Below are 27,766 nucleotides of genomic sequence, written 5' to 3' on the forward strand. Positions count from 1 at the left end.
TTTCCGGGTTTCCTCCTCCTCCTCCTCCTTCGCCGCCGCCGCCGCCGCCACCGCTGCCCCTTTCCCGGCCGGCGGCCGCCGCTGCTGGTGCCGCCGCCGCCGTCGCCGCCGTCTCGGGGCCGCGAGCCGAGTGGAGGCCGCCGCGGAGCGCGAGAGCCGCCCGCCCCGCCGGCCGCCCCAGGGCCCGGCCGGCTCGGCCGGCGCCCCCCGCGCCCCCAGCCCGCCCGCCCCCGCGGGCCCGGCCTGGCGTGGCCGCCCGCCGCCGCGCTCCTCCTCCTCCTCCTCCGGCGGCCCACGGCCCGCCGCCTCCTCCGCCTGCCGCCCCGCGCCCCGAGCCGCGCCGCCGCCCTCGGCGCCCCGCGGCGCCCCCCGGTCCCGCCCGCCATGCCCGGCCCGGCCGCGGGCAGCAGGGCCCGGGTCTACGCCGAGGTGAACAGCCTGAGGAGCCGCGACTACTGGGACTACGAGGCTCACGCCCCGAGCTGGGGGTAAAGCCGCCGCCGCCCCCCGGGGCCCTCACCCCGCCCCGCCCGGCCGCCCCCCGCCGCTCCCGCCGCCCCTCTGCTGGGCCCGCGCGTCCCCGGGCGCGGTGGCGGCAGAGCCTGTCCTCGTTCCCCGCCCTGCTCGGCCTTTCTCCCCGCCGTGCGCCCCCTCGCCCAGAACCCCGAGGACTGCTTTCTGTCTGGGAGAAGCGTGGGGTCCAGGGACCAGGGCCTGGTGGAAGAGAGGGAGCAGCCCCTTCTCACACTTTCGGGTTTTGGGGGGGCTCCGGGAAGTCAACAGCTGCCCTCCGGAGCTATTAAAATTCTCTGCCTTTTTAGTTTTTGAGATGAGGCTGGGTGGGAGGAAATTGTAAAAAGATGTCCAGAATCTCAAAGCAGGCGCGGGGTGCTTCAGGGTGTGAAACACGGGCAGGCGCACTGGCGCCCGGGCGGAGGGGCGCCCTCTGAGCCTCGGGTGGGCGCTCTGCTTACCTGTCCAGATGGGCTCGGAGCGGTGCCTTCCCACGTTATGAGGGAACAATTAAGTTAGGAGCTCTGTGTAGGGTGAAGGGCGCCAAGTCTGTGTTGTGGCCTTCATTTAGGGAGTGTTGTGGCTGATGGGTAGACACTTCCAAGTGCTTGAATAGTGGAAATGGCTGGGTGAGGTGTGTAATGTGTCTAGACTTGGTTAATCCCAAATCCTGGCATTTATGTTCCCCTCTTGCCTTTTACAGTAATCAAGATGATTACCAACTGGTTCGAAAACTTGGTCGGGGAAAGTATAGTGAAGTATTTGAAGCCATTAACATCACCAACAATGAGAGAGTGGTTGTAAAAATTCTCAAGGTGAGTGTCTTATGAGTGGAATTACATTTTTTACCCCCACAGATCAAAAGGATACAAACTACCCCAGCCACATTCTAGAATGAGCAGTCCAAGCTCTCACTGTACATCGCATAGGTCCTTCTCCCACCCCATTTTCCTGTGAACTTTGAAGAAAATATGCAGACCTATCTCAAATCTAACATGATAGTTCAGGAACATCCTTGTTTTGAATTGTAATTATGGACTCCCAGAGTGAAAATTCCAAAGGGGCTCCATCTGTTTCTAAATAAATAGGTATTCAGAAGAGAGAAAGGCCTGTTTATGAAGATCCTATCATTCCAAGGGCTCCTTGAGTTTGTTACTTGGTGCTCTTAAGTTATTCCAGAAGGGAAATTGGAAAAACTGGAAGCAGCTTCAAAGATAAGTTTGCAGCCTAAACGGAGGGAAACACCCCAGTGGATGATCGCTGTTTCTTTTCCTTTGGCGATGAAAGTTTCAGGTGGGGCAGAAACAGGGAGCCAGTATGCTGGAAGGTTCATTGTTGCTTATCAGCCAGCAAAGTGAAATTGGAAGCAATAGATGAGTACATTCATAATCGCTAAATTAAAAAGTGGAACAACACAGTGTGTGTTTGGTTTAGCAGCGTAAGTTTGGCCTTTTGTCATCTCTTGAATGAAGACCTCATCTTCGTGAGCCTGAAGAGTTGGCTAAGTTCTCCTTTAGATAACAATTGTGTCACTTTAACAGTGTTTTATAGAATGTACTAAAAAGTAATTTTTCGAATTGGTGAAGGGTCCTCATCATTGCCGGATCATTGAATGTGTGTGCATGTAATTTACTGAAGTATTGAGAAGACCAAAGAGTAATTAAGCACTTTTACAGATGCAAGATTTCCAGTGTGCCCATTTTGCAGAGGCTCTGAATAAGAATGTGGGGTTAAAAGACTTTCTGTGTCTGAAGGACAGGGTTAGGGCACCTGTGTCTGAAAAGTCACCTTTCAAAAAAGTGATCAACTCTTACTCAGTACCATCTTAGCCTAGTAATAAAGAAGCAGAATTGCAGTAGAGAGAAATAAGCAGTTATTTGTGCTGTCGGAATCACTGGGGTGTGAGAAGGGAGAAGAGAAGTTGATGCTGAAGATGTGGAGTTTGATTCCCCTCCTCCCTAAATAGGAATTGCACCTACAAAGTCACATGGCCCCCTTTTTTTTTTCTTCACAAGCATAAATACTTAAAGAAAGGTTCCTTTCAGAGAGGTCACCTGGGGAGCCACACAATTTTCGCCTGTATACATGAGCGTAAATGTTTTATTTTATTTTATTTTTTTTTTATCCTCACCCGAGGATATTTTTCCATTTTTTGTACAGATAGAGTGGGAGGGAGAGAGAGGAAAGGAGAGAGAGAGAGAGAGAAACATCGACGTGAAGGGACACATCGAGTGGCTGCCACTCGCACGACCAACCAGGGCCGGGGACAAGCTGCAACTGAAGTACGTGCCCTTAGCGGGAACCGAACCCGGGTCTCTCCAGACCGCAGGCCGACGCTCTAACCGCTGAGCCAAACTGGCCAGGGCTAAATGTTTTAAATATAAGGTGCTTAAAGTCTTTCTAGGAAGTAAGTAAGGCATAAATTGAAATTAGGAATAATCTGTATTCGCTGCTGTGCATTCAGAAGAATGAACTGTTTACTTGAAAGCAAATCCAGAAAACTGTTTAAACTTTTGAGTTAGGGCAGCATTTTTTGAATAAGTACAGCTTCCTATGGTATCTTTTTTGAAAGGAACAGTAGTCAGGTGTATGCATAAGTAACAGTACATTCCTTTAGGAAAGCATCACATTTCTCTTTAGTCATCCTTCTGGAGAACTTGATAGCATCAGTTGCTGGATAGTTTTTTCCCCGTTGTAAAGATTTGCAGGATACATTGTTTAGGGAAACCATTATGGAAGCTGAAGGTTATTTTTACAGACAAGAAACCTAAGCACAAAAAAGAACTCATCTAACATCGCTACGTTGAAATGACCCATAGCCAGAACTCTTGTTTCCTATTTCTTTCTGTCTCTTATGGCACATTTTAGCATCATAATGTTGAGTGCAGAATAAGTTCCAGTGTTCTGGAATAAAACTTGGGAGGCCCTTTAATGCTCTAGTTAGAGAAGTGTTATTTCTTGTTTCTTTTCGATGCAAATTCTTTTCAGGGTGTGGGATGAACCACCTTGATTCCACTGGTGAAAAATATGTTCACTTTATATTTTTCAAAGCCCTGTGGCATTTCTATCCAGATTTTGTTCTAGCTGAAGGATGGGATAAGAACTAATGGTATTATTGTGGTTTTCTTATTGTTCTGATAGGCTGGATTAAATTCCCCCCCCCCCCCCCCCAAAGAATAGGGTCTTGATCCAAAGTTGTGCTCCTCTATTCAGAGAAGTTGAAATTTTGACCAGTAACTGCTATTATGGTGTTTAGTCATAGGGAATTAGGTTCTTCACAGAGTACCAGCTGCTCATAATTTGGAGAAATCTGGGAAAAGCTTCCTCTTCATGTAGGCCTACTATATTACACCTGCAGGAAGGAATACATGTGTTAAAGTGTACATAGGGACCCAGATAGAAGGTACATTCCTTGAGGACTAGGGGTGTCTTAATGCTTTCCAGTATAAGAATGGTTGGATGATAAAGAATCACAGAGGAATTTTATATCATTTAATTTGCATCAGTAATAGATTTTTAAGTATTTTATTGATCAAAGCATATTGATTTTTTTTCCCCTTTGTTGGTTTTTAGAGAGAGAGGAAGTGAGAGGGAGAGAGATAGAAACATCAGTGAGAGAGAACATCGCTTGGCCGCCTCCTGCATGCCCCTCACTGGGGATCGGGCCTACAACCTGGGCATGTGTCCTGCCTGGGGATCGAACCAGTGACCTCTTGGTGCATGGGTCGACACTCAACCACTGAGCCACACTGGCCGGACAAAGCATATTGATTATTAAGATACTTCAGGAATTTGAAATTGATGAGCAGCCCCTGACAGGTGTAGCTCAGTTGGGTGTCATCCCGCGCACCAAAGGGTTGCTGGTTCAGTACCTGCTTGGGGCACATGCCTAGGTTTCAGGCTCCATCCTCGGTGGAGGGCATGCCAGCCAATCAGTGTTTCACTCTCACATCAGTGTGTCTCTCCACCCCTACTCCCCCTTCTGTCTCTAAACAAATAAGTAAATAAATAAAAGTACTTTTTTTAAAAAAAAAAGAAAGAAATTGACGAGCACAGCTTTACTGCCTATCCTTAAGTGAAATTCTGAAGCCAAAATCTTTTTTTTTTTTTTTTTTAATCCTCACCCGAGGATATTTTTCCATATTTTGTACAGATAGAGTGGGAGGGAGAGAGAGGAAGGGAGAGAGTGAGAGAAACATCGACGTGAAGGGACACATCGAGTGGCTGCCACCCGCACGACCAACCAGGGCCGGGGACAAACTGCAACCGAAGTACGTGCCCTTAGCGGGAACCAAACCCTGGTCTCTCCGGACCGCAGGCTGACACTCTAACCGCTGAGCCAAACCGGCCAGGGCGAAGCCAAAATCTTAAAAGAAAACTTTCCAGTCAATAAGGTGATTGTATCTTTTTTTTTTTTTCTTTTAAGAGAGAGAAACATCAATTTATTGCTCTCCTTGTTCATGCATTCATTGGTTGATAAACGTGCCCTAACTGGGATCGAACCTGCAACCTTGGCGTATCAGGATAATGCTCTAACCAACTGAGCTACCTGGCCAAGGCTGGTTATATCTTTTCTGGCAGAAATTGTTTTCAGGAGAAAGGAAAGAAATGGGGGAAGGGATAGTAAGTGTTGATATAACAGGGCAGAAGGCTACTTCAACGCCTAAAGTTTCATCTTTTGATTCTGAAAAATCAATTTTTCACTTCCTTTGTAGTACCTCTTAGGAAGGTGTACACAGAGCTAAAAAGCATTTAGCCATTTTGGACAACTTTTAGCATTTTGTGAGCACCACTTGTATGTGCATTTTAGCCCTTCTTGGGGTCCTTGAGGTTCTTTAAATTACAGTTTCCCGAATAGAAGTTCAGAGCAATACCACATTTTTTAAAAGCGAGACCCAGAGAGAGCATGCTGTTTACTGAGGGTCATTTGGTCAGGGGGTGGAAACAGTACCTTTAGGACTCTTTTCTTATGGGAGACATGAGGAGCACAGTTAGGACATTTGTTAGATATTTGACTTCTTGATGTACTGCAAGGATTGATGAACACTCACTAGAAGTCAAGTTAACTTACTGTTAATGATTTTTGGAGTTACTCTTTTGAAAGGAAATACACAACTTTGGTGGGTTGCTGAATGAAGTGTGGAATAGGTGGATGCTCAAGAGAGCTATGTGGATGTGGACAGCGCTTCTGATTTGTATCCACAGCAGCACATTTGATGCCTAAGTGAAATGTTACTTTTTATTATTATTATTATTTTTTATCCTTACCCGAGGACATTTCTCCATTTTTTGTACAGATAGAGTGGGAGGGAGAGAGAGGAAGAGAGAGAGAGAGAAACATTGATGTGAAGGGACACATCGAGTGGCTGCCACCCGCACGACCAACCAGGGCCGAGGACAAACTGCAACCGAAGTACGTGCCCTTAGCGGGAACCGAACCCGGGTCTCTCTGGACCGCAGGCCGACGCTCTAACCGCTGAGCCAAACTGGCCAGGGCTACTTTTTATTTTTTAATCCATAGAGTTCCTCCCAAGTCTCATCATGATCACTTGCCAGATTTTTTGGTTAATGGTTATATCCCTTTAATATATTAGAGATTTTTGGAGAGTAAACCATGTGTGAAAATAATATCTTGATATAAAGTACCCATTTTTATGTATAGAGCATGGCTCCAGATAAAAAGCGCCTAATATTAGGATCCACCACCTTAAAATCAGGTTGGTATAGTGTGAGCAGTGCTATAAATGGGGGCATAGGACTTGGGTTCTAGAAGAAACTTAGTTTATACTCACTTGACTCTGTTTTCTCGTCTGTAAAATGGGTATTCCTTTCTTGTTTAACTCCCAGGGTTGTTGGGAGAATCAAATGAGATATAGATAGATGGGTAGGTAGATAGAGGATAGTGTTTTAGTAATCTACAAGATCGTTGTCTGTCCTGACAGGGAGAGGCTTGGAAAACAGCCTGCTTGGATTCAGATGTTAATTCTAGAATTTAGAGAAGTTCTATGATGTTGAGCAGTTAATTTTTTTTCCAATTTTTATTTATTTTTGTTACAGATGTTTCTCATTTTTCCCCCTTAGACATCCTCCTTCCCACCCGACCCCTCCTATTCCTCCAGCATTGTTGTCTATGTCCATTGGTTATGCATACATGCACATAAGTTCTTTGGTTCATCTCATCCATCCTCCCCGCCCTCCTCCTCTGATGTTTGTCAGTCTGAACCATACTCCTTTCTATGTCTCTGGGTCTGTTTCGTTCATCAGCCCACCTTGTTCATTATATTCCACAAATAAGTGAGATCATGTGGTATTTGTCTTTCTCTGCTTGGCTTATTTCGCTTAGCATAATACTCCCCAAGTCCCTCCATGTCATCTCAAAGGATAAAAGATCTTTCTTTCTTAAAGCTGCATAGTATTCCATTGTATATATGTACCACAGCTTTTTTATCCACTAATCTATTGATGGACACTTGGGCTGTTTCAAGATTTTAGCGATTGTAAATAGTGCTGCTATGAACATAGGGGTACATATATTCTTTCTGATTGGTGTTTCAGGCTTCTTAGGTTATATTCCTAGAAGTGGGATCACTGGGTCAAATGGAAATTCAATTTTTAATTTTTTGAGGTAACACCATAGTGTTTTCCACAGTGGCTGCACCAGTCTGCATTCCCACCAGCAGTGTAGTAGAGTCCCCTTTTCTCCACACCCTCACCAACACTTGTTGTTTGATGATTTGTTGATGGTGGCCATTCTGACAGGTGTGAGGTGATACCTCATAGTCATTTTAATTTGCATCTCTCTGATGATTAGTGATGTTGAGCATTTCTTCATATGTCTCTTGGCCATTTGTATGTCCTGTTTGGAGAGGTGTCTATTTAGGTCCTCTGCCTATTTTTTAATTGGGTTCTTTGTCTTCCTTTTTGTTGAGTTGTATGAGCACTCTATATATTTTGGAAATTAACCCCTTATCTGATGTATTGTTGGCAATTACGCTCTCCCATTCAGTGTGTTCCCTTTCCATTTTGATGGTTGTTTCTAGAGCAGTTATTTAAATTTTGTGCTTTAGTGTTCTGTAAGACTGTGCTAAAAATACTCATCTCAGAATACTATTAAATGTTGATTAAAATGTGCTTAAAACAGTGCCTGGCACTTATAAAGCAATAAAAATAGTAACAGTATGTCAGTTGGGCCAAGTGCATGGTTTTTGGGGGTGGAACCAATGGTAGAAAGGACTACCAGTCTCTCAGTTGGATTCAGAAGGCCTGCTGTATGGTTCGCCTTTTTAAATAAAAAAATTTAAGTCCTGGTTGGTTTGGCTCAGTGGGTAGAACGTCGGCCCACAGACCAAAAGAGGCCTGGGTTCGGTTCCCGCTAGGGGCGTGTGCCTCTGTTGCTGTTTGTCACTGGCCCCGGTTGGGGTCATGTGGGTGGCGACCAGTCAGTGTGTCTCTCTCTCTCATGTTGGTGTTTCTCTCTTTCTCCTTCCTTCCTTCTCTCCCTCCAGCTCTCAGGCAAAAATGTCCTCGGGTGAGGATTTAAAAAAAAAATTTAAATCCTGAGAGTAAACAGTTACCCTCAAGGAATTGATAAAATTGGAAAGATAAAGCTTGAAAGATTAGGGGAAAAGTTACTGTGAAGAAATAACATTGCTCAGATAATGTTTATATTTAGGTCAGTCCCCGTAGATTTTAGAGATGCTACCAAGAAAAAGTAAATGCTGTCATCCAGGCTGAACTTTCTTCCTTAATTTATCCTACATTCCTGGTAACCAGTGTTTTTGTAAGTATTTATTGCAGATGATGAAATTTATATCTTAGTTGGGTAATCATTTCTTTGGTAGTGGAATAAAAGTAAATCCAGATTTGAAAGTTCTGCACTATAGTCCAGTCTTGAATTTATCAATTAATTTGAAATACAAAAAAATTAAAATGGAACTTTGCCTGTTAAATATTTGCTGGCATTTATTCTTATACCTTTGGTGGTAAATGTTAGTTTACATATTCAATCATAATTAAATGCTAGGAATTGAAATCATTCTCAGATCTGGCTTTTTTTTTTTTAATCCTCACCTGATGATTTTTTTCCATTGATTTTTTTTTTTTTTTTTTTTTTTCAGATAGAGTGGAAGGGAGAAAGAGGGAGAGAGAAACATTAATGTGAGAGAGACACATTCATTGACATTCATTGACTGGTTGCCTCCCGAAATACCCCAACTGGGGCCGACCCCAACCAGGGCCGGGGATCTAACTGTAACCGAGATACGTGCTCTTGACCAGAATCGAACCCGAGACTCTTTGGTTCTCGGGCCAACACTCTAACTGCTGAGCTAAACTGGCCAGGGCTCAGATCTGGCTTTTTAACATTTTTTTTTTTTCCTATCCTCACCCGAGGACATTTTTCCATATTTTGTTCAGATAGAGTGGAAGGGGGAGAGAGAGAGAGAGAGAAACATTGATGTGAAAGGGACACAGAGTAGCTGCCACCCGCATGACCCAACCAGGGCCTGGGACAAACTGCAACCGAGGTATATGCCCTTAGCGGGAACCGAACCCGGGTCTCTCTGGACGGCAGGCCGACGCTCCAACCGCTGAACTAAACTGGCCAGGGCAGATCTGGCTTTTTAAAAAACTGCTCTGAGTAAATAAATAGGACAGATTACTGACTTTATCAACTTTTGTGTTTCCAAGCATCCCATAACTAAATTTTTCTTTTGTTTCAAAATTTGGAAATGTTGGTAAATAGGGAAAGAGAAAAAGTACCTTAGTCTTGGATTACATTGGACAAGGTTCTCCCAGATAGCTGGGACTCTTTACTGTGTGGGCAGAAACCTTCTGAAAGGCCTTTCCTTCCTTCCTCCCTCCCTTCCTTTTTAGAGCTATGCACAGAAAATTCTAAATGAGTTTTTTCCTTTATTCTCTCTAGATGTGTACCAAAATTCATTTATTTTGAAACTTGATTTTATACTTCTTTTTAAAAGCTATTTGCCATTTTCTCTACTAGATTTTGAGTAAAAAAAAAAACACATTTTGGGGGAGGCTTGTAAAACAGCTAAGCTGATCCAGTTAGAATCTTTTACACAGATAATCTCTGAATTGTAATGAATGAACCTTATTTGGGAGAGACTTCTAGTGTGTGAGATGAAATCATGAGATTGTCCTGGAAATGTGTGTATTTTCTCCACTTTCTGTTACTGGTGGTGAATGAGTGCAAACACCGCTCTAGAGAGGCAGAGCATCCTTGTTTCTGTAAAATTCACAGTCTATTTTCCTTAAGATGCGAGGGTCCCCCCTTACGAATCCTAACTTTTTTCCTCCAGTTCTTTTTGTAGAATTTAAGTGATCACTTTCACCCAGGCCAGTTTTGCTCAGTGGTTAGAGCATCAATCCATGGACCAAAGAGTCACAGATTCGATGCTAGTCAAGGGCACGTACCTTGGTTGTGGTTTGGTACCTTGGTTTGTGGTTGTGCAGGAGGCAACCAGTGTCTCTCTCACATCAATGTTTCTCTCTCTCTCTCTGTCCTTCCCACTCTGTAGAAATGAAAAAAAATATTCATTTTTTGGTTTTGTAGCTTTTGAAGCTTCTCCCAGGTTCAGAGGAATAAGCTGAGGCTAAAGGGAGTTACCCGTAGCCTGGTTCCTACAGAGAATAGGTGCCCATGTTTTGGAGGGGCATGTCCTGGGCTGTAGGTCACTTTCTTTTCTTTTCTTTTCTTTTCTTTTTTTTTCTTATTGATTTCAGAGAGAAAAGAAGGGAGAGTGAGAGAGAGATAGCACCATTGATGAGCGAGAACATTGATTGGCTGCCTCCTCCATGCCTCCAACTGGGGATTTGACCCACAACCTGAGCGTGTGCCTTGACGCAGAATCGAATCAGCGACCTCTTGGTGCATGGGTTGACACTCAACCACTGAGCCACACCGGCTGGGCAAAGATATCTTAATCTTAACTGGGTTGTCCAAGAACAATCTCTGACCTGTTGCTGAATAACAGGAGAGCATAGCAAAGCTTTATATGTGGCAGGGTCATATAAAGCAACTTATTTAATGGGTTACCTCTGTACTAATTCACTGTTAGGAGGAGAGGAGGGCTTTTGGTTTATACAGGCTTTGGCTGTGGTTGTTTTTTAATCCTCACCCAAGGATGTGTTTCTATTTTATTTTATATTTTGAAATTGATTTGAGAGAGAGAGAAACATCCTGTACATGCCCTGACCCAGAATCAAACCTGCAACTATTTGGTGTATGGGACAATGCTCCAACCAGTTGAGAAACCCAGCCAGGGCTGTGGTTGTTTTGTTTGTTTGTTTCCTCTGTTACCACTCCCCCAGATCTGTAATTACTTTCCTTTAGTGGATGATAAGTCTAGAATTTTCTTACAGTGAATATACTGTTAGAACTTTTTGACATAATTTCAGACTTACAGAAGAATTGCAAGAATTCCTATATATCTTTCATCCCAGTTTCTCTAATGTTAATATTTGCTTTATCCTTCTCTCTTGTTGTCTTTCTCATATATATGTATGTACACATCTGTGTATGTGTGTGTATACTTAGTTATTTTACATATTTTTTGAAGTGATTGAGAATAAATTGCAGTCATCCCTAATTTAGTGTGTATTTCCTAAAAACAAGGACAATTTCTTACATAACCCATAGTGCCAGGATCAAAGGTCAGAATTAGCATTGATATGATGCTTTTAGCTAATCTATAGTCCCCATTCACATTTGTCAGTTGTCCTTATAATGTTCTTTATATAAAAGAAAATCACAGATTATATGTTACATTCAGTTGTCTTATCTTTTTAATCTGGAACAGTTGTTCAGTCTGTGTGTTTCATGACATAGACATTTTTGAAGCTTATAGGTACTTATTTTGTAGTATGTCTTTCTCTGGCTTCATGTTTGAATGCTTCATTTTCCCAAAGTATTGAGCCTACCTAATTATGAAAAAGGGAATAAGGAGTAAGATTGCTAAATGGAGATGGGCAAGGGACACAGTAGCCACCAGATCTGCTCTACTGGGAACTCTGACAAATCGGAGTGGGCATGATGATTGGCAGCTGGTATGGAAGGATGCAGCTAGATTCCAGTCTCTTAGTCGAGCACTCCGTTTATAGGTGATGCAGATGCTGTGTTTCATAATCTCCTCCCTCTCTGTTTTGTTGTATATTCAAAGCTGTAGCTTAGTGACCAACAACAGATGAAGGTTTCTTTGGCACATGTATATGTTATATCCCACCCCCCACCCCCACACACTTGCTTTTTAAATCTTACTTCATGGCAAGTCCACTGGCCTCGGTCTGCCTGTGCTATTATAACGGTGTCTCAGTGATGGAATACTCCCTTTCCTTAGTTATGTTTGTTACGTAGCCACACTTGGGAAATGAAAGCACAATAGCTGCCAGTGAGACCTGCAGAGACAGACTGTCTGTGTTTGATTCCTGCCCCCACTCTACTATTAGCTGTGTGACCCTTGGGCAAATAGCTCATCCTGGCTGAATCTGTTACATAGGAATTTTGTGAAGATGAAATATGACTTATGACTAAATTTGAAAAAAAGCTGACAGCCCTGGCTGGTCTGGCTCAGCGGTTAGAGCATCAGCCCGTGGACCAGAGAGACCCAGGTTCGGTTCCCGCTAAGGGCATGTACCTTGGTTGCAGTTTGTCCCCGGCCCCAGTTGGGGTTGTGTGGGTAGCAACCAGTCGATGTGTCTCTCTCACATCAATGTTTCTCTCTGTCTCTTGCTCCCTCTCTCCCTCCCGCTGTATCTTAAGATAAATGCAAAAATGTCCTCAGGTGAGGATAAAAAAAAAACAACATATATATATTTTAAAGAAAGCTGACATTTATTGAGTGCTTACTATGTACCAGTACTGTGCCAAGTGCTTTATAAAACGTCGTTGATTGTGATATACTTATTTTTCTTCTTCAAACTCTTTAGCCCATTTAAAATAAGAAATAATACGTATAATACCAGTATTTCTGATTAAGTTCTTTAATTTTTCTGTTGAGCAGATTGAAAAATTAGCAGATAGCAGAGATTTTCAATCACTGCTGTATCAGAGATCAGTTTTCTCCTTTGCTGATCCATCATCTCTTTCTCTGGGAATGGGCTCTGGGGGAAGTTTTACTGGCTCTGCTGATTTCAGGTTCTAGATATTAAGGAAATGGGAGTGGCGACAGGAAATGAGAGCCAGCAGCTGGGAAACAAGTTTGTAACTTGATGTCAGTGAACTGGTCTTCACTCCTGGAAGTCAAAATTACATGTAACTCATTGGAAGAGCAGGTGTCTCACCATTTTGTTTAACTTTTTCCATTTGTGGGTGCATGATATACAGCTGTTCAGAGCTATAACATTTTCCACTTGGCAGTTAACCCAGTAAGCATTTTATTTTTAAAGTATGACATGGTGTTCAAAATTTTTAAGTGCTCTACTTAAAGATCTGACACATAAGCTATAAGTCTGTAAATTATTTAACTTAATCTTTTAAGTTTTTATGGGCAGACCCATTTTATCTTGGTTTTTTTTTTCTCGTTTAATTTAGACATGCTCTTTAATATAATACACTGTATGAGAGAGTGCAATATCCATATGATTAGCTAACATCATTTTAAAGTTTTATTACTTTCAAAGGGAGTCTTACTTCTGATTACTCTTGTGTATTTAAGCCAGTGAAGAAAAAGAAGATAAAACGAGAGGTTAAGATTCTGGAGAACCTTCGTGGTGGAACAAATATCATTAAGCTGATTGACACTGTGAAGGACCCTGTGGTAGGTGCCTGATGGTTGGGGGAGAGTATGAGAAAGAGAGAGAGTGAGTGTGTGTTTGACACAACCTAAAATACTGAAAAATGTTATATAGTGAGGATAATTGCATGTGTCTTTACTACTGAATGATTTTGAAATCCAGAAAAAATCATGGTGGCCCAATGAGAAAATAGCCACCACCGCTTCTATAGAACCTAAAAAGGTGTGTTTTATAGACAAATCCCTGTCCAGGTTTATTATCTCATTATTCTGATTCAGCTCACAAATGTTTGCTGAATACCTCCTTTAAGGCCCCGCTTTTCTGCCAGTTTTGAAGCTTATTACTACTAGTTAGCATTATTTTACCTTACCTTGAAAGTCTACGGAAGGAAGTCTATAGAAGGGGTCTATAGAAGGAAGTATTGAACATCTCCTTGTGGACACCTGGCATAGCGAGCCGAGCAGGTCAGTCTCACCGACCTTGAGGAAGCAAGCTTGCTGTTTTTCATACTGGTCTTTAATTCATCATCCAGTATTGGGGTTCACATTGTATACGTAGAAATAATCTGATGTATTTTTGTTAAAATTGAAATGCTTAATTTTTAGCCATTTTAGTAGTGATGTTTAATTTTTTTTCTCTTCCTGGGAGTTACTTAACCTTAAGTATTTATGATTAACTCAGGCTTTTTTGGTACCACTTTTATGCCACTTCTCATCCCATTTCTGTTCTTTGCCTGCTGTGCCTCAAATATTTCCCTGTTCTCTCATGATAGCTTTTGTTTATTTGAGAAGTAGGTCTTTGCTTCTGTTTGCTAAAGACATCCTCATAGTAATGTGGTAGCTAACATGCATTGGACACTTACTGTGTGCCAGGCACTATTCTTAGTGTTTAACCATATCTCACCATGTAATCTTCACAACAGTGCAGTGAGGTAGGTGTTGTTATCACATTGTACAGATAAGAAAACCGAAGTCTACAGAGGTTAAGTAATTTGCCCAAGATTACACAGGGTTGTTGAGTTGAAGAATGAGAGAAGTTTTTTATTTTGGTTCCTGAAAAGACTGAGAAAGGTGGTTATTATTTTCTAGATTCCATCTAATTCACGTTACAAATATATCACAGTCTGATCAGTTCAGATTGATTTTACAGGACAAGCAACTTGGTGACAGCTGTCTTACTGTTTTTGTAATTTGTTGCTTAAAGTGTGTGTGTGTTTTACATGATATGTAACAAGTAAGTTGAAGTGGACAAAACCAACAGGGAACCATCATCTCCTTATTTACTGAGGAAGAAGCTTCCTCCCAGCCTGTAGAGAGATCTGGTGGTCTCGATGAAACCCTTTCAACTTTGGGCTGGTGAGGAACGCTGTGACTGCTGTTTGTCCTGGCAAAGACCTGTGTGCATACACTGTGGCCTGTTTCCTAGGTAACTTTCATTTGCTTCCTTCAGCAAAACTTCCCAGCCATAAAGATTTCCAAGATGATTTTTTTTCTTTCTATAATGCTTTTAAGCCCCTGCTTTTCTCCCAGTTTTGAAAGCCAGTTACTGCCAATTATCGTGATTTTTACCTCAGTTAAAGACATTTGAAAATTTGTATTTACAACAAGGAAATATTGACTGTTTTATACTCATTGCATTAAAGATAATAGTGCTTTAAAAATACTTGATTATATATGATTTGGGGGGAACACATTTACTTTGTAAGGTGAAACATTCTCTAATGGTCTGTAGCCAAGGAAGTAATTTCACATTGTGGCTTCCTGATAACCATAGATAGTTTCCTTTTGGATCCTGAAAAGGCCCATGACAAGTCTATAAAATGCGTTCGACTTGCTAAACCAAGATGAAAACATGTCGCTCCTTTTGTATTTGGCAATCTGGAACACTCAGAGTAGAAATCTTAGCATAATGTGCCAGGCCCAGTGGACAGGTTGGTCAGAATACATCTCTTTTAAAAAACAAACAAACAAAAAACTTTATTTTGACAAATTCCAACCATTTATAAAACTAAAGTGAATAATATAATGAACCTATCTATGCACAGCACTCAGTTTTAGCAGTTAGCTCCTGACCAACTTTATTTCGTCTATATCCCACCCACTTCCCCACTGCTACTGTTGCCCACAATCTTGTTATTTTGAAACATAAAATTTCAAGAGATAAAGTTTCAAGAGGATACTTTCTTATTAATTTCTCCCTGGTGGGTGAATCTTTTATTTAAGTGGAATTTGAGGATGGGTGGGTACAACAGAATAAATTATGTTTATTGTTTGAATACTTAATAAGCATTAATATTCTCTCTTGCAGTCAAAGACACCAGCTTTGGTATTTGAATATATCAATAATACAGATTTTAAGGTGCGTATGTACTTTTTCTTTCTGGTATGGAGGTCCATGGGGAATGGGGGAGGTGGCATGAGTACAGGTTGCAGAAAGTGGTTAGAGCCCTTGCATTTGGTGTAATTACTCATCACCCTTTGCCTTGCTTACTCTGGGAATAGCTGCTGGTCTGGGTCTAAGCTAATGCCTCATCTATAACACTCCTACTTCAGACAACAGATTTAGGGAGATGTTGACTTTGATTTTCTTAGAAATCTTACATTGCTGATAGGAAGTGAAAAGAAGCAATACATTGGATTCCAACTCAGATGGTGTGTGTTCACGCACACTGTATACAAAGAAAATGATACGGAAAAGCCCTATACTGGGTTTACATTTCTTATATTTATAATGCATATAAATTTAAACTATGAAGTGTTCTTCTAAAAGCAGGGTTTTAAGCTGGTTTGTCATGAATTTGTTTTTATTGTTTTTCAAACACTGCAACCTTAACTCATAAGGTTTTGGGACCAGGCATACCGGATGGGGTAGAGCACAATATGAAATCCAATATAACCCTGGCCGGTTTTGCTCAGTGGTTAGAGTGTTGGCCCATGGACCAGAGAGGCTCAGGTTCGGTTCCCACTAAGGGTACATACCTTGCTTACAGTTTGTCTCCGGCCCTGGTTGGGATTTTTGTGGGTGGCAACCACTTGATGTGTCTCTCTCACATCGATGTTTCTGTCTCTTCCTCCCTCTCTCCTTCCCGCTCTATCTGAAGATAAAAGCAAAAAAAGAAATCCAATATAAGAAGAACAATCATTTTAAAAATCAAAAGTGGTGTTGATTGATTTTTAGGGGCATTTAGAGGACTTTTAGGTGATTATAACTCTGTGAATAAAAAATGCTTGTGACTTTGTTGTTATGAGAGTTAGGGGGACTAAACCAAATCAGCAGTTGAAATATGCTGGTATCAGGAGTGATGCTTTTGGGTGAAAATAAAAGAACCTTATCCTCACATTTTTTCTTAGGCAATCACTTTAAAACCTCTCTAAGGTTAATTAGTGAAAAATAAGCAAAAGGAGGATGTTAGGACTTATAAAACAATAAGCAAGTTTTATATATAGTATTTCATTCCCCATATGTGCCAAGTTTTCTTGTTAACACAATAGTGAGCTCTAAAAAGTGGGGTATACATTTTGTCATTAACAAGCATAGTAGTGCTTCACTGGTAAAATACTTTGCGCTGACCTTACTTTTGCTATGAATGACACAGATTTTTCAAGGTGTGTGTGTGTGTGTGTGTGTGTTAAGAAATAGACAGGCTTTAATGAAACTAAACATTTTCCTAAGGCAAAAATTCTAAAGCCAATCTTCATGGAATTTCATAGTGAAATTCCTCAGTTTTAAAAGCCTCTGCTGCCCAGCCAGTGTGGCTCAGTGGATTGGGCGCCCTCCTATGGCCTGAGAGGTCCCGCTTCGATACCCAGTCAGGGCACATCCCTGGGTTTCAGGCTCGGTTCCCAGTGGGGGGTGTGCAGGAGGCAGCTGATCGATGTTTCTCTCACACATCAATGTTTCTCTCTCTCCCTCTAAAAATTCAGTAAAAACATGTTTAAAAAAATTAAAAACAAATACTTCCGCTTCCTAATGAGTTTTTACCAATTGTCCAGCCACACATGTAAAATTTCACTTCAGTATGTTGTGTGAGTATGTGTGTTCTTTTTAAAGCATACAGCTTGTATTAATGATGCATAGGATGATGCTTAACCAACTGAGTCACTCTGGCTGGGCTGTATTTTATTTGTTAATCCTCACCTGAGGATATTTTTGGTACATATCCTTGACCAGGAATCAAACCTGCAAAACTTCGGTCCACAGGCTGACACTCTGACTGCTGAGTCAAACTGGCCAGGGCAGCATTTTGTGTTCCTTAAATTGACGGGTTGATTTAACAACAGTAAGAAGACCAGTTTTGGGGGTTTTGTGTGTGTGTGTTTTTTTTTCACCTGAGGACATTTTTCCATTTTTTGTTCAGATAGAGTAGGAGGGAGAGAGAGAGAGAAAAACATTGACATGAAAGGGACACATCAAGTGATTGCCACCCGCACAGCCCAACCAGGGCCGGGGACAAACTGCAACTGAGATACGTGCCCTTAGTGGGAACCGAACCCGGGTCTCTCTGGACCGCAGGCCAACGTGCTAACCGCTGAACCAAACTGGCCAGGGCAGATCAGTTTTTAATTCCCTAGAGAAATTTGACTTCTTACAAAGGGGATTTTTTAAAATATGTTTTTATTGAATTTAGAGAGAGGAACATTGATCGGTTGCCTCCCATGTGCACCCGAATTGGGATCGAAACCACAACCTGGGCATGTGCCCTGACCAGGAATGGAACCAGTGACCTTTTGGTACATGGGGCATTGCTCAACCATCTGAGACACAGTGACCAGGGCAAGGGGGATATTTTGATGACATACATTTTCTAGGAGCTTTCTTTAAAAGAATGATGGGAATGTAATGTTTTTAGAGGCTTGTATATCTGAAAACATCTTTATTTTATCCTATTACTATATTTGATGTAGTATAGAATTCTGGGTTATAATTAATAATTTCCTCAGAATTTTGAGGAGATTTTTCTACTCTTACCACTGAAGCCATTCTGGCTTCATCTTCCGTGCTCTGTCTTGTTATTTCTTCTGAAATTTTGCAGGATCTTCTCTTCATTCTCAGTCTGTGAAGTTTTCCAGCAACATGCTTTCATATGGGTCACTTTCATCCTTCATTCTGGATACTTACTGGTTTTTTTCAGTCTAGAAACTCACATCCTTCCCGTTTGGAAAAGTATTTTTAATGTTCTTTGATTGTCTTCCCTTTCTTCTTTGTTCTCACTTTCTCGAACTCATTTGGATGTTGGACTTCCTATCTTAGAGCTCTGTTTTGTTCTCTGAACCTTTTAAAATAGTATCCTATTCTTTATGTTTTATGTAATATCTTCTATTTTCTCACTGAGAATATGTGTGGGCCCCCCCCCATTATGTGTCCCCATTATGTGTTGTTCTTCATACCTTTTCTTTGTTTTCTCTTTTAAATTCCTTTTTTGATGTATTTTTTGTTTTGTTCTCTTACATCTATCTGAAATGCCGTGGTTTTTGAATGTCTGCTCGTATTTTAGAGTATTAAAGTTATTGATTACTGATTGCTAGCTCCTGTCTCCAGGATGCAAGTCTGGCTGCTGGTATCTTAGTAGCCACAAGTTGAGCAGAGCTATGGAGAGTGTCATGTAGACTTTCCCTTAATTCCCCCTTTTCAGTGTGGTGTTTTCAGTTCAATCTGTCCTCTTTAGTGATACTGGGGGTCACCGATTCCTGAGCCGTCCTGTAGTTCTTCAGTTTGAAGTTGTGTGCTTCTGGATCCCGTCCACTGTTGGCAGAATTTTCACCTTTTTTGTTCTAAGTCAGCTGGACATCTGTTTTCTAGCTTCAGAATGTTGTCATCTTTCATTCTCTTAGTTACTGTGAGTTAATCCCCCCTGCTCCTTTTACTCTTACTTTACAGGAACTTTGAGAAAAGCAGGGGTGGGATGATTGATCTGCCATGTTAAACTGGAGGTCCTCTTTTAATGTTGAAGTCATTCCATGTTAGTCTTCCAAAAAGATCATTAAATATCAGGTAGCAGCTGTGTGTTTTGGAAGAGCAAATTATGACAGAAAAGTTTTCTTTTCCAGCTAGAATTACAGGTCACAAACAGGGAAACCAGTTGATTGAATGTCCTAGTGTCCTTCAGGCTTTTGATTTGGTTCTGTGTCCATCTTATTAGGAAAGTTTGTTTTAATTTTTTTATTTTACTGTTAAGTGTATTAACAACTGGTTTTAAGGTGTCACTCAGAAAAGGTTTGTCTCTGGATTAATATTGGGAGTGAATCAACAGTGATACAACCTGGAGTCTATTCTTGTCAGTACTTTTTATTGGTACTAAATTATGATCTATAATTTTCTTTTATTGTAAAATCCTTCTGACTTTGGTATCAGGGTTATAGTAACTTCACATAATAAATCGAGTAGCCCTTCCTTTCTAGGTAGGTGTGTTTCTGGAGGGGAGGGATGACTTTGGACTACACTTTCCTTTTTTTATTGAATTTATTTGAGTGACACTGGTTAATAAAATTATATAGGTTTCAAGTGTACAGTTCTAGAATGCATCATGTAAGTTTGTTCACCACCCAAAGTCAAGTCTCCTTCCATCACCATTTATCCCCCCTTTACCCTCTTCTACCTCCTCCTGTTGTCTGTGCCTATGAGGTTTTTTATTGGTGCTGATAATCCCTCCACTTTTTCCACCCTGCCCCCAAGCCCCCTACACTTCTCTTTTTAAAACATACTACAGATTAGAGGTTTATCTCAGTTTTCTATCTTTTCTTGAGTCTATTTGGATAATAATACCTATTTTTTAAGTTGGCTATTTTTAATTTTAGTCATAAAATTATTGATGGGATTCTTTTAGGACTTAAAAACTTCAGTGTGTCTGTAATTATGCTTTTCTTTACATTTAACATTATATTCTTTGTCTCTTTTTTAAAAAATTGTTTTTCTTTATTGATTTTAGAGAGAGAAAGGGAGAGGGCAAGAGAGATGGAATCATCGATGAGAGGGCATCGATTGGCCACCTCCTGTGTGCTCCCCACTGGGGATCTGGCCCACAACCTGGGCATGTGCCCTGACCAGGAATCGAACCGGCCACCTCTCGGTGCATGGGTCGATGTTCAACCACTGAGCCACACTGGCTGGGTTCTTTTTTTTTTAAATCAGTGTTGCTAGAGATTTCATGTTAATTCTCAAAAAACCAGCTTTGGTTTTATTGCTCAGATGTTGTTTTTATTTATTTTTCTATTTCATTCTGTTTTTGTTTCTCCTTCCATCTTTTATTTATTTATGATTTTTTTTCTTTCTTCTATTTTTACTGTTTTTCTCTCTAACTTCTTTTCTTGATTGCTAGTAAGTCTGTAAACCCCAAGCACCATTTTTGCTACAATCCATGGTTATGGAACTAATTTCTGTATCAGAGTAAAAGTACAAATTCCAAACTTGTAGATTTGAGTTTTTCTCCTCAAACATTGTACTTTGAAAATTTTTAGCCCTGCTGAAAATTAGAAAGAATAGCACAGTTATACCCTTATGTTATTCACCTAGATTTACCAGTTAATATTTTGCCACATTTGCAGTTCTTTCCATCCTCACATACCCCCCCTTTGTTTTTTTTTTAATCCTTACCCTAGAACACTTTTGCATTTATCCTCAGATAGAGCCGGGCCGGGGGTGGGAGTGGAGGGGAAACATTGATGTGAGAGAGACACAGCAAGTGGCTGCCACCCACACGACCCCAACCGGGGCCGGGGACAAACTGCAACCGAGGTACGTGCCCCCAGCAGGAACTGAACCCAGTACTCTCTGTGCCACTGGCCGACGCTCCAACCGCTGAGCCAAACTGGCCAGGGCCCCATGCTCCCTTTTTATCTCTTTTTGCTGAAATCATCTTAAAGTAAGTCACAGACATCACAATACTTCACTCCTAAATATGCTAGCACTGGAACTAGTATATTTTCCTGCATAACCACAGTGCTATTTATACTTAAGAAGTTTAATATTTATACGATAATGCCATCTAGTAGACAGTATAGAGTCCATCTTAAAAAGTTCCCCAGTGATTATTGTCCTAGGAATGTCCTGTATAGCTATATGGTTGTGAACATATAAAAACTTGGTTTTGAAAAAAATAGTCTTTTATTATTGATTCTTAATTTGATTGTGCTGTGTGCAGAGAACCTGATCAATATAATTTTGATTATTTGGAATTTGTTGATGACTGATGCTTGTGACTTTAGTACATGGTCAATTTTTATATCAAGGTTATTAATTTAATTTAGGTATTTTATGGCCTTACTCATTTTTTTCCCCCTTGAGATTTCATTTTATGGTAGAGGTACTCTTATGGTCAATTTCATCTTGAAATCATCAGTTATATCACACAGTCAGAGTGATAATAAAAGATACATGGTAATACTTAGAACAAAAGACAAAACTTCAAAACAAATAAATAGGAAAAGCCAGTCTCTAAAAGTTAGAGTGAATAAAGAAAACGCCAGCCCAGCCCGTGTGGCTCAATGGATTGAGCATCCTCCTATGTCAAGGCACATGTGTGGGTTTCAGGCTCGATCCCCGGTTGGGGGTGTGCATGAGGCAGCCGTTCGATGTATCTCATATCGATGTTTCTCTCTCCCTCTAAAAAATCAATAAGAACATATTAAAAAATAAATACAAGAAAGAAAACTTCTAAACACAAAATTGTCTCAAAGAAAGGAAGGTACCTTTTTGAAGTAGAATTAATTTCTGTTGAGACATGTTTCTCAGTTTTCTGTGGCTTTGGAACAGTGTAAATAACAATGAATATACATTTTAAGTACATGTTATTTGGACATTTTTAAGATTGATAAGACATTCCAAATGGGCTCCATCTTGAGAAGATGATATTTATTTCTGGAGAATTTCTAAATCACTCACATAGAGGTGGTCCCTGACCAGTTGATATCTTGAGACCTTGTTAATGCTTTTAGAGTCTGATGAGGAGAGGATGGTTCACAGACTATATCAATAATTGGAGGAACAAAAGTTACTTTTATTATAGGTCGTTGACATTATTTTGTCATTCTGTATAAGACATTTTCAGGGTGATTTACAGTAACTTGGATTTGCTTGGTTTTATTCTGGATGTTAGGGTTAGGTGTTAACAGTGCCAAAACTGGAGGTTACTGCATTGAACATCTTTTACTCTCACTTTCTCTTCCCGCCTTTTCTTGTCTGTATGGGGATCACTGGAATTTCTGCACATAGACTGAGCTGTGTATGTCAACTGTGCAGGTCCTGTGTGCAGGGTGAAAGTTAGCTGTGTTGGTGATTCCCATATCTGGCTGGGAACCTTCTGACAGTGTGAAGTCCTCCTAAATGACAACCATTGGGGATCGGGCTTTGGAACCCATACCTGATCATGATACTGCAGCTGCACCGTAACTGGAGTCTGAGGACCCATCTGTATCACGGGAGGAGTGAGGCCCACTTGTGGCCATTCTTTCTGGGTGTTGGTTTTAGACTGAGGAGGCTCTGAGTCTGTTGATCAAATTGCATTTTTCCCATTCTCTCTCTCAGACTTTCTGAGTTTAATTAAAGTCCTAGGAAATTTCCACGTTGGGCCCTTTGGGTAGCCCTGGAGTAGAACTAATTTCTAGGAAGATGCCAGTGTGCTTGCAGCTTTGGAACCAAACGAGGATTGATGAATAATTTCTTCCTTAGTACCTTTGTCATCTTTTGGGAAGCATAGGCTTGCTTTGTTTTTGATAAGTCACCTACTTGATGAAAATGTAAACAAAGCTCACTTCTAGCCAGTGTTCTGTAGTTGGTTCGTTAGTGATGTTCTCCACCTAGCTGGCTAGGAACAGTGGAGAAGTGTGGTTCTTGTGGTGTTTCCCTTTCTCATTTGGCAGGGAATCTCATTGCTTCTGTTTTTTTTTTTTTGGAAGACAGTTTTTCTTTTCTTCATTGACTAGAACATCATGAAAGACAAATAGTTTCAGCTGCCTTCTGTGTGCAGGCAGAGGACCATTGTACTTGGGGTGGGGTATGTCAGTATCTGAAGCAAGTGCTGCTTTGCTGTGCAAGACTTAGTTGTATGTTGGACACAGTTGTGTGTTGGACCCTTGGCATAGCTGGAGGAAGGAAAGTTCAGAGATCTTGAACCACCAAATGGTGACTACCACCAGCCACAGCAGCCGTTTCTCCCACTGTGTGTATGCCACGGTATGCAGGGACTCTGGCATGGGACTCCTGGGATAAGAGCATAGTGAGGCAGTATTTTGTTGTTCACAACAGGGTGAGAAATTATCTTGAGAACTTCAGGTCACTGCCAGTACCCGAGTGAGGAATGTTAACTCTGGGGACCCTGCTGCTGTCAGTATACTATGCATGCTGCAGAGGACAATAAACAGCATGGGGATTCAGAGAAGGAAGAGACTGCTGTCGGCTCTGTGGAGTCCAGATGGGGGTGGATTTGACTTTATGGGCAAGGGGGCCAGGCAGGATATTCCAGACTTGGGGGGTAGGGACATTGGGAATAATGAAGGTGGCAAACCCAGGTTTGTTTGCTCCGAGTCAGGGACTCCTGGGGGGCTGCAGTGGAGACAGCTGCAAAAGGTGGAGGAAGCCAGACTGTGGACCCTGGTGTGTTCTGAATTTTAGCTCAGGTGGTAAAATGTTACAGGTGTAATTTGGTCTCCTACCCAGAGCTCTTGAGAAATGAGCATGAATGTCAGTCTGTCAGTTAGGACTTTGGAATGTATTAGGTCTAAACACAATAGTCAACTAGTGGTTTTTATACTACATAAAATTGATATTGGTTGGAATAGCTAGAAATCCTACATTGGCAGTCCAAGGACATTCATTTTTATGCCTTAGACCATTTATACAGGTGTTGGTGTAGATAGCACATGATATGAGAGGAAAGCCTCTCACAGACAAAAGTCCAGATTGTAAAATAGCCTGTACTTGTTTCCTAGAAATGAAATATCCCAGATCTCTGAGGGTCAGAAAATGCTGTTCTCACTTTCATGGCCTATTTATTGACTGAGGTTCAACTTGGCATAGTCTCTGGGAGTGACCTCCTTAACTCTCACAGGAGGAGCTGATTTGACATGCAACGAGATGCTATCTCTGGCCTGGTTCTCTACGTACAGGTTGGGGGTGTGCTGTGGAGAACAAAAAACTTGGGTGCTGGGCTGTTACGCAGTTGAATCTCCTGAGCAGAAGTGGTGGGTATGTCTGCCATTGTGCCTGAGTTCCACAGTTCAGTCCCATCCCAGGTCAGCCTCCAGTGGGGCAGCAGCTCCAGGGCCCCACCAGTGTGTGTGCTGGAATGTAAATTTTCATTCTCTGTGCTGCCTTGAGCTGGCTGTTGCCTGCGGCTGATGAAATCAGGTAGCCTTACTAAGCTGGAGGGAGAATTACTCTAATTTAGAAGGGGATGTTTGAGAAAGAAGTCCTGATGGTCTTAGAAATTTTTTAATTTGATTTTCAGCAAATTGAAAAATTTTATTTTTGAACAGGTAATTTATTTACATGGATCTAAAAATATGAAATGGCCAGACCGTTGTGGCTCAATGGTTGAGCATCGACCCATGCACCTAGAGGTCACTGGTTCAGTTCCCAGTCAGGGCACATGCCCAGGTTGTGGGCCCAATCCCCAGTGGGGGGCATGCAGGAGGCAGCCCATCGTTCTCTCTCATCGATGTTTCTCTCTCTCTCTCTCTCCCTCTCCCTTCCTCTCTCTCAAAATCAGTGAAGAGTCCAGCTAGTGTGGCTCAGTCAACCCATGCACCAAGAGGTTGCCAGTTCGATTCCTGGTCAGGACACATGCCCAGGTTATGGGCCCAATACCCAGTGGGGGGGCATGTAAGAGGTGGCCACTCAATGTTCTCTATCATCGATGTTTCTATTTCTCACTTCCTCTCTCTCTAAAATCAATGAAGGAAAAAAAGTTTTTTAAATCAATGAAGAATAAAAGTTTTTTTAGTATCAAGTGGAATGCAGAAAAGTCTCCTTTATTCCTCTGTGCCCCAAACTGTCCACCCCCCCACACACGTATTTATGAAACCACTTTTTATTAATCTCATGTCATTTTTGCAGATACAAACAAATACGAATGGGTAGTTATACTTACCCCCCTTTTCTACAGACACTGCTCTCTACTCCTTTGAGAGATTCTCTTTATTGCTTGAGTCTTCCAGTAAAGAGAGAAACAAAATATATCTCATAAAAGTGTGCTGATTAATTTCATAGAAAGTGCTGCTTGGACTGATGGGGAAAGATAATTTACTTGGAATTCATTACCAAAAGTAATAGTACAGCCCGGCTGGTGTGGCTCAGTGGATTGAGTGCCATCCCATGGACTGAGAGGTCTCGGTTCGATTCCCAGTCAGGGCACATGCCTGGGTTGCAGGCTTGATTCCCAGTAGGGGGTGTGCAGGAGGCAGCCAATCAATGTGTCTCTCTCACATTGATGTTTTTCTCTCTCTAAAAAAATCAATGAAAACATATTTTAAAAAAAGTAATAGTACAGTTTCTGACCAGAGTTTTTGGTTTTGGTTTTGGTTTGTTTTTATCCCCACCCGAGGGCATTTTTCCATTTTTTGTTCAGACAGAGAGGGAGGGAGGGGGAGGGAGAGAGAAACATCGATGTGAAAGGGACACATCAAGTGGCTGCCACCTGCATGACTAACCAGGGCGGGGGACAAACTGCACCTGAGGTACATGCCCTTATTGGGAACCGAACCCAGGTCTCTCTGGACCGCAGGCCGACACTCTAACCGCTGAGCCAAACAGGCCAGGGCTGGGGTTTTTTGTTTTAATGAACTTGGATTCATAAATGGTGTTCTGCCTCTTAGAAATTAAAATTTTTAAAAAATATCCCGGTGAGTCCAGCTGGTGTGACTCAGTTGTTGAGTGCCGACCCATGCACTAAGAGGTCGCCGGTTCGATTCCTAGTCAGGATACATGCCCAGGTTGTGGGCCCAATTCCCGGTGGGGGCATGCAGGAGGCGGCCAGTGGATGTTCTCTCTCATCCATGTTTCTATCTCTCCCTCTCACTTCTTCCCTCTCTAAAATCAATAAAGGAAAAAAGTTTGTTAAAAAAATATATATATATATATCCTGGTGAGTGGATCTTTAGATTATCAATCATGAAAACTTTCATTTGTGAGTTCGTTTTTTAACATTTCACTCCAGCACTCCTTTTTTCTTCTCCCTAAAACATTTGACTTCTTTAGTTCCCATCAATATTATTAGTGGCCCTGGCCGGTTTGGCTCAGCAGTTAGAGTCGGCCTGTGGTCCGAGTTCGGTTTCCGCTAAGGACATGTACCTCGTTTGCAGTTTGTCCCCGGCCCTGGTTGGTCGTGTGGGTGGCAGCCACTCGATGTCCCTTTCACGTCGATGTTTCTCTCTCTCGCTTCCTCTCTCTCCCTCCCATTCTGTCTGAACAAAAAAAAGTGGAAAAGTGTCCTCGGGTGAGGATAAAAAAATATATATATATATTATCTGTGAAGTGTTTTTTCCAGCCTGGAATTGGTTTTGGGGGAAGTGGAGAGTATAGAATTTTTAAGTCTTGCCATTTCCAAATGCTGAAGCAGTTCATTTTCCTTGTGTTTCTTTCATAAACAGACTGTCTCTCTCACCACTGTTTTACCACATGGGCTGATGAAGTTTTTCAGGTTCTTCTATCCACACAGAACTCAGTCCTGTAAAGTGTTGGTAGTGTGACAGTGGGTCGAGTTTGTTTGAAGTGCAGTTGGACAACTGCTACTATATATCCATAATAGTGCAATTGTGGGGGTTGAAATCAGGGAGCATTAAACACATTTTTAAAGGATCCAAGTTAGTCCGGCCGATGTGGCACAGTGGTTGAGCATCAACCCATGCATCAAGCGGTCGTTGGTTCAATTCTGGCCAGGACACATGCCCAGATTGTGGGCGCGACCCCCAGTGGGGGGCATGCGGGAGGCAGCCAATCGATGTTCTCTCTCATCGATGTTTCTCTCTCTCTCTCTCTCTCTCTCTCCCTTTCACTTCCTCTATCACTAAAGTTAATAAAGGAAAAATAAATAAAGGATCCAAATTAGAATAAATGTTTTTCTTCCCTGGAATTCCTTTCTTCATTCTTTCTTTTGAAGACTGACGTGTTAGACCCTCATCTTTAGTCTGTCCCCATTTATTGTAGGTCAGGTAGTAAAAAGTTCTGGTATTCTTGAGTGACTCAAGCACAAAGTTTACAGAGAATAATGACCAACATTTGGGATGACATGATGCAATGACACTAAATTAACTTTCTGTTTTCTGAAATCTGTTTCAGCAACTTTACCAGATCCTGACAGACTTTGATATCCGGTTTTATATGTATGAACTACTTAAAGTAAGTGGCATTCATAAACAGTGATTTTTTTTTTTTTTTCAGGCTTATTCATTAAAGAAGTTTTTGAGAGAAGAACTTGAGCAGGCTATTTCTTGATACCCAGAGTATTTATTTAGTGAGGGTTTTTTTGTCGTTTTTTGTTTTGTTTTGTTTTCTTGTCTTGAGGCCTCCGTCG

At 41.7% G+C, this 27,766-nt stretch overlaps 1 protein-coding gene across 3 annotated transcripts in view; it reads left to right on the forward strand.

Annotated features, from left to right (window-relative positions):
- The first annotated feature begins 24 nt into the window (after positions 1-24).
- The window catches only part of CSNK2A2 (casein kinase 2 alpha 2), a 46,084-nt gene continuing 18,342 nt past the window's right edge, over positions 25-27,766 (forward strand). Inside the window, exons 1-5 of one of the 3 annotated variants that reach the window (XM_036274884.1) lie at positions 25-488; positions 1,217-1,328; positions 13,185-13,286; positions 15,571-15,621; positions 27,532-27,591. In XM_036274884.1, coding sequence (XP_036130777.1) covers positions 385-488; positions 1,217-1,328; positions 13,185-13,286; positions 15,571-15,621; positions 27,532-27,591 — 429 coding nt within the window. In that variant the 5' untranslated portion in view covers positions 25-384. Of the gene's footprint in view, positions 489-1,216; positions 1,329-1,778; positions 1,807-13,184; positions 13,287-15,570; positions 15,622-27,531; positions 27,592-27,766 lie in introns of those variants that run through there. The other 2 variants (XM_036274885.1, XM_036274886.1) reach the window with 2 other exon arrangements.

The sequence above is a fragment of the Molossus molossus genome, unplaced genomic scaffold (genome assembly GCF_014108415.1).
Source record: "Molossus molossus isolate mMolMol1 unplaced genomic scaffold, mMolMol1.p scaffold_m16_p_21, whole genome shotgun sequence".
In the NCBI taxonomy this organism is placed as follows: domain Eukaryota; kingdom Metazoa; phylum Chordata; class Mammalia; order Chiroptera; family Molossidae; genus Molossus; species Molossus molossus.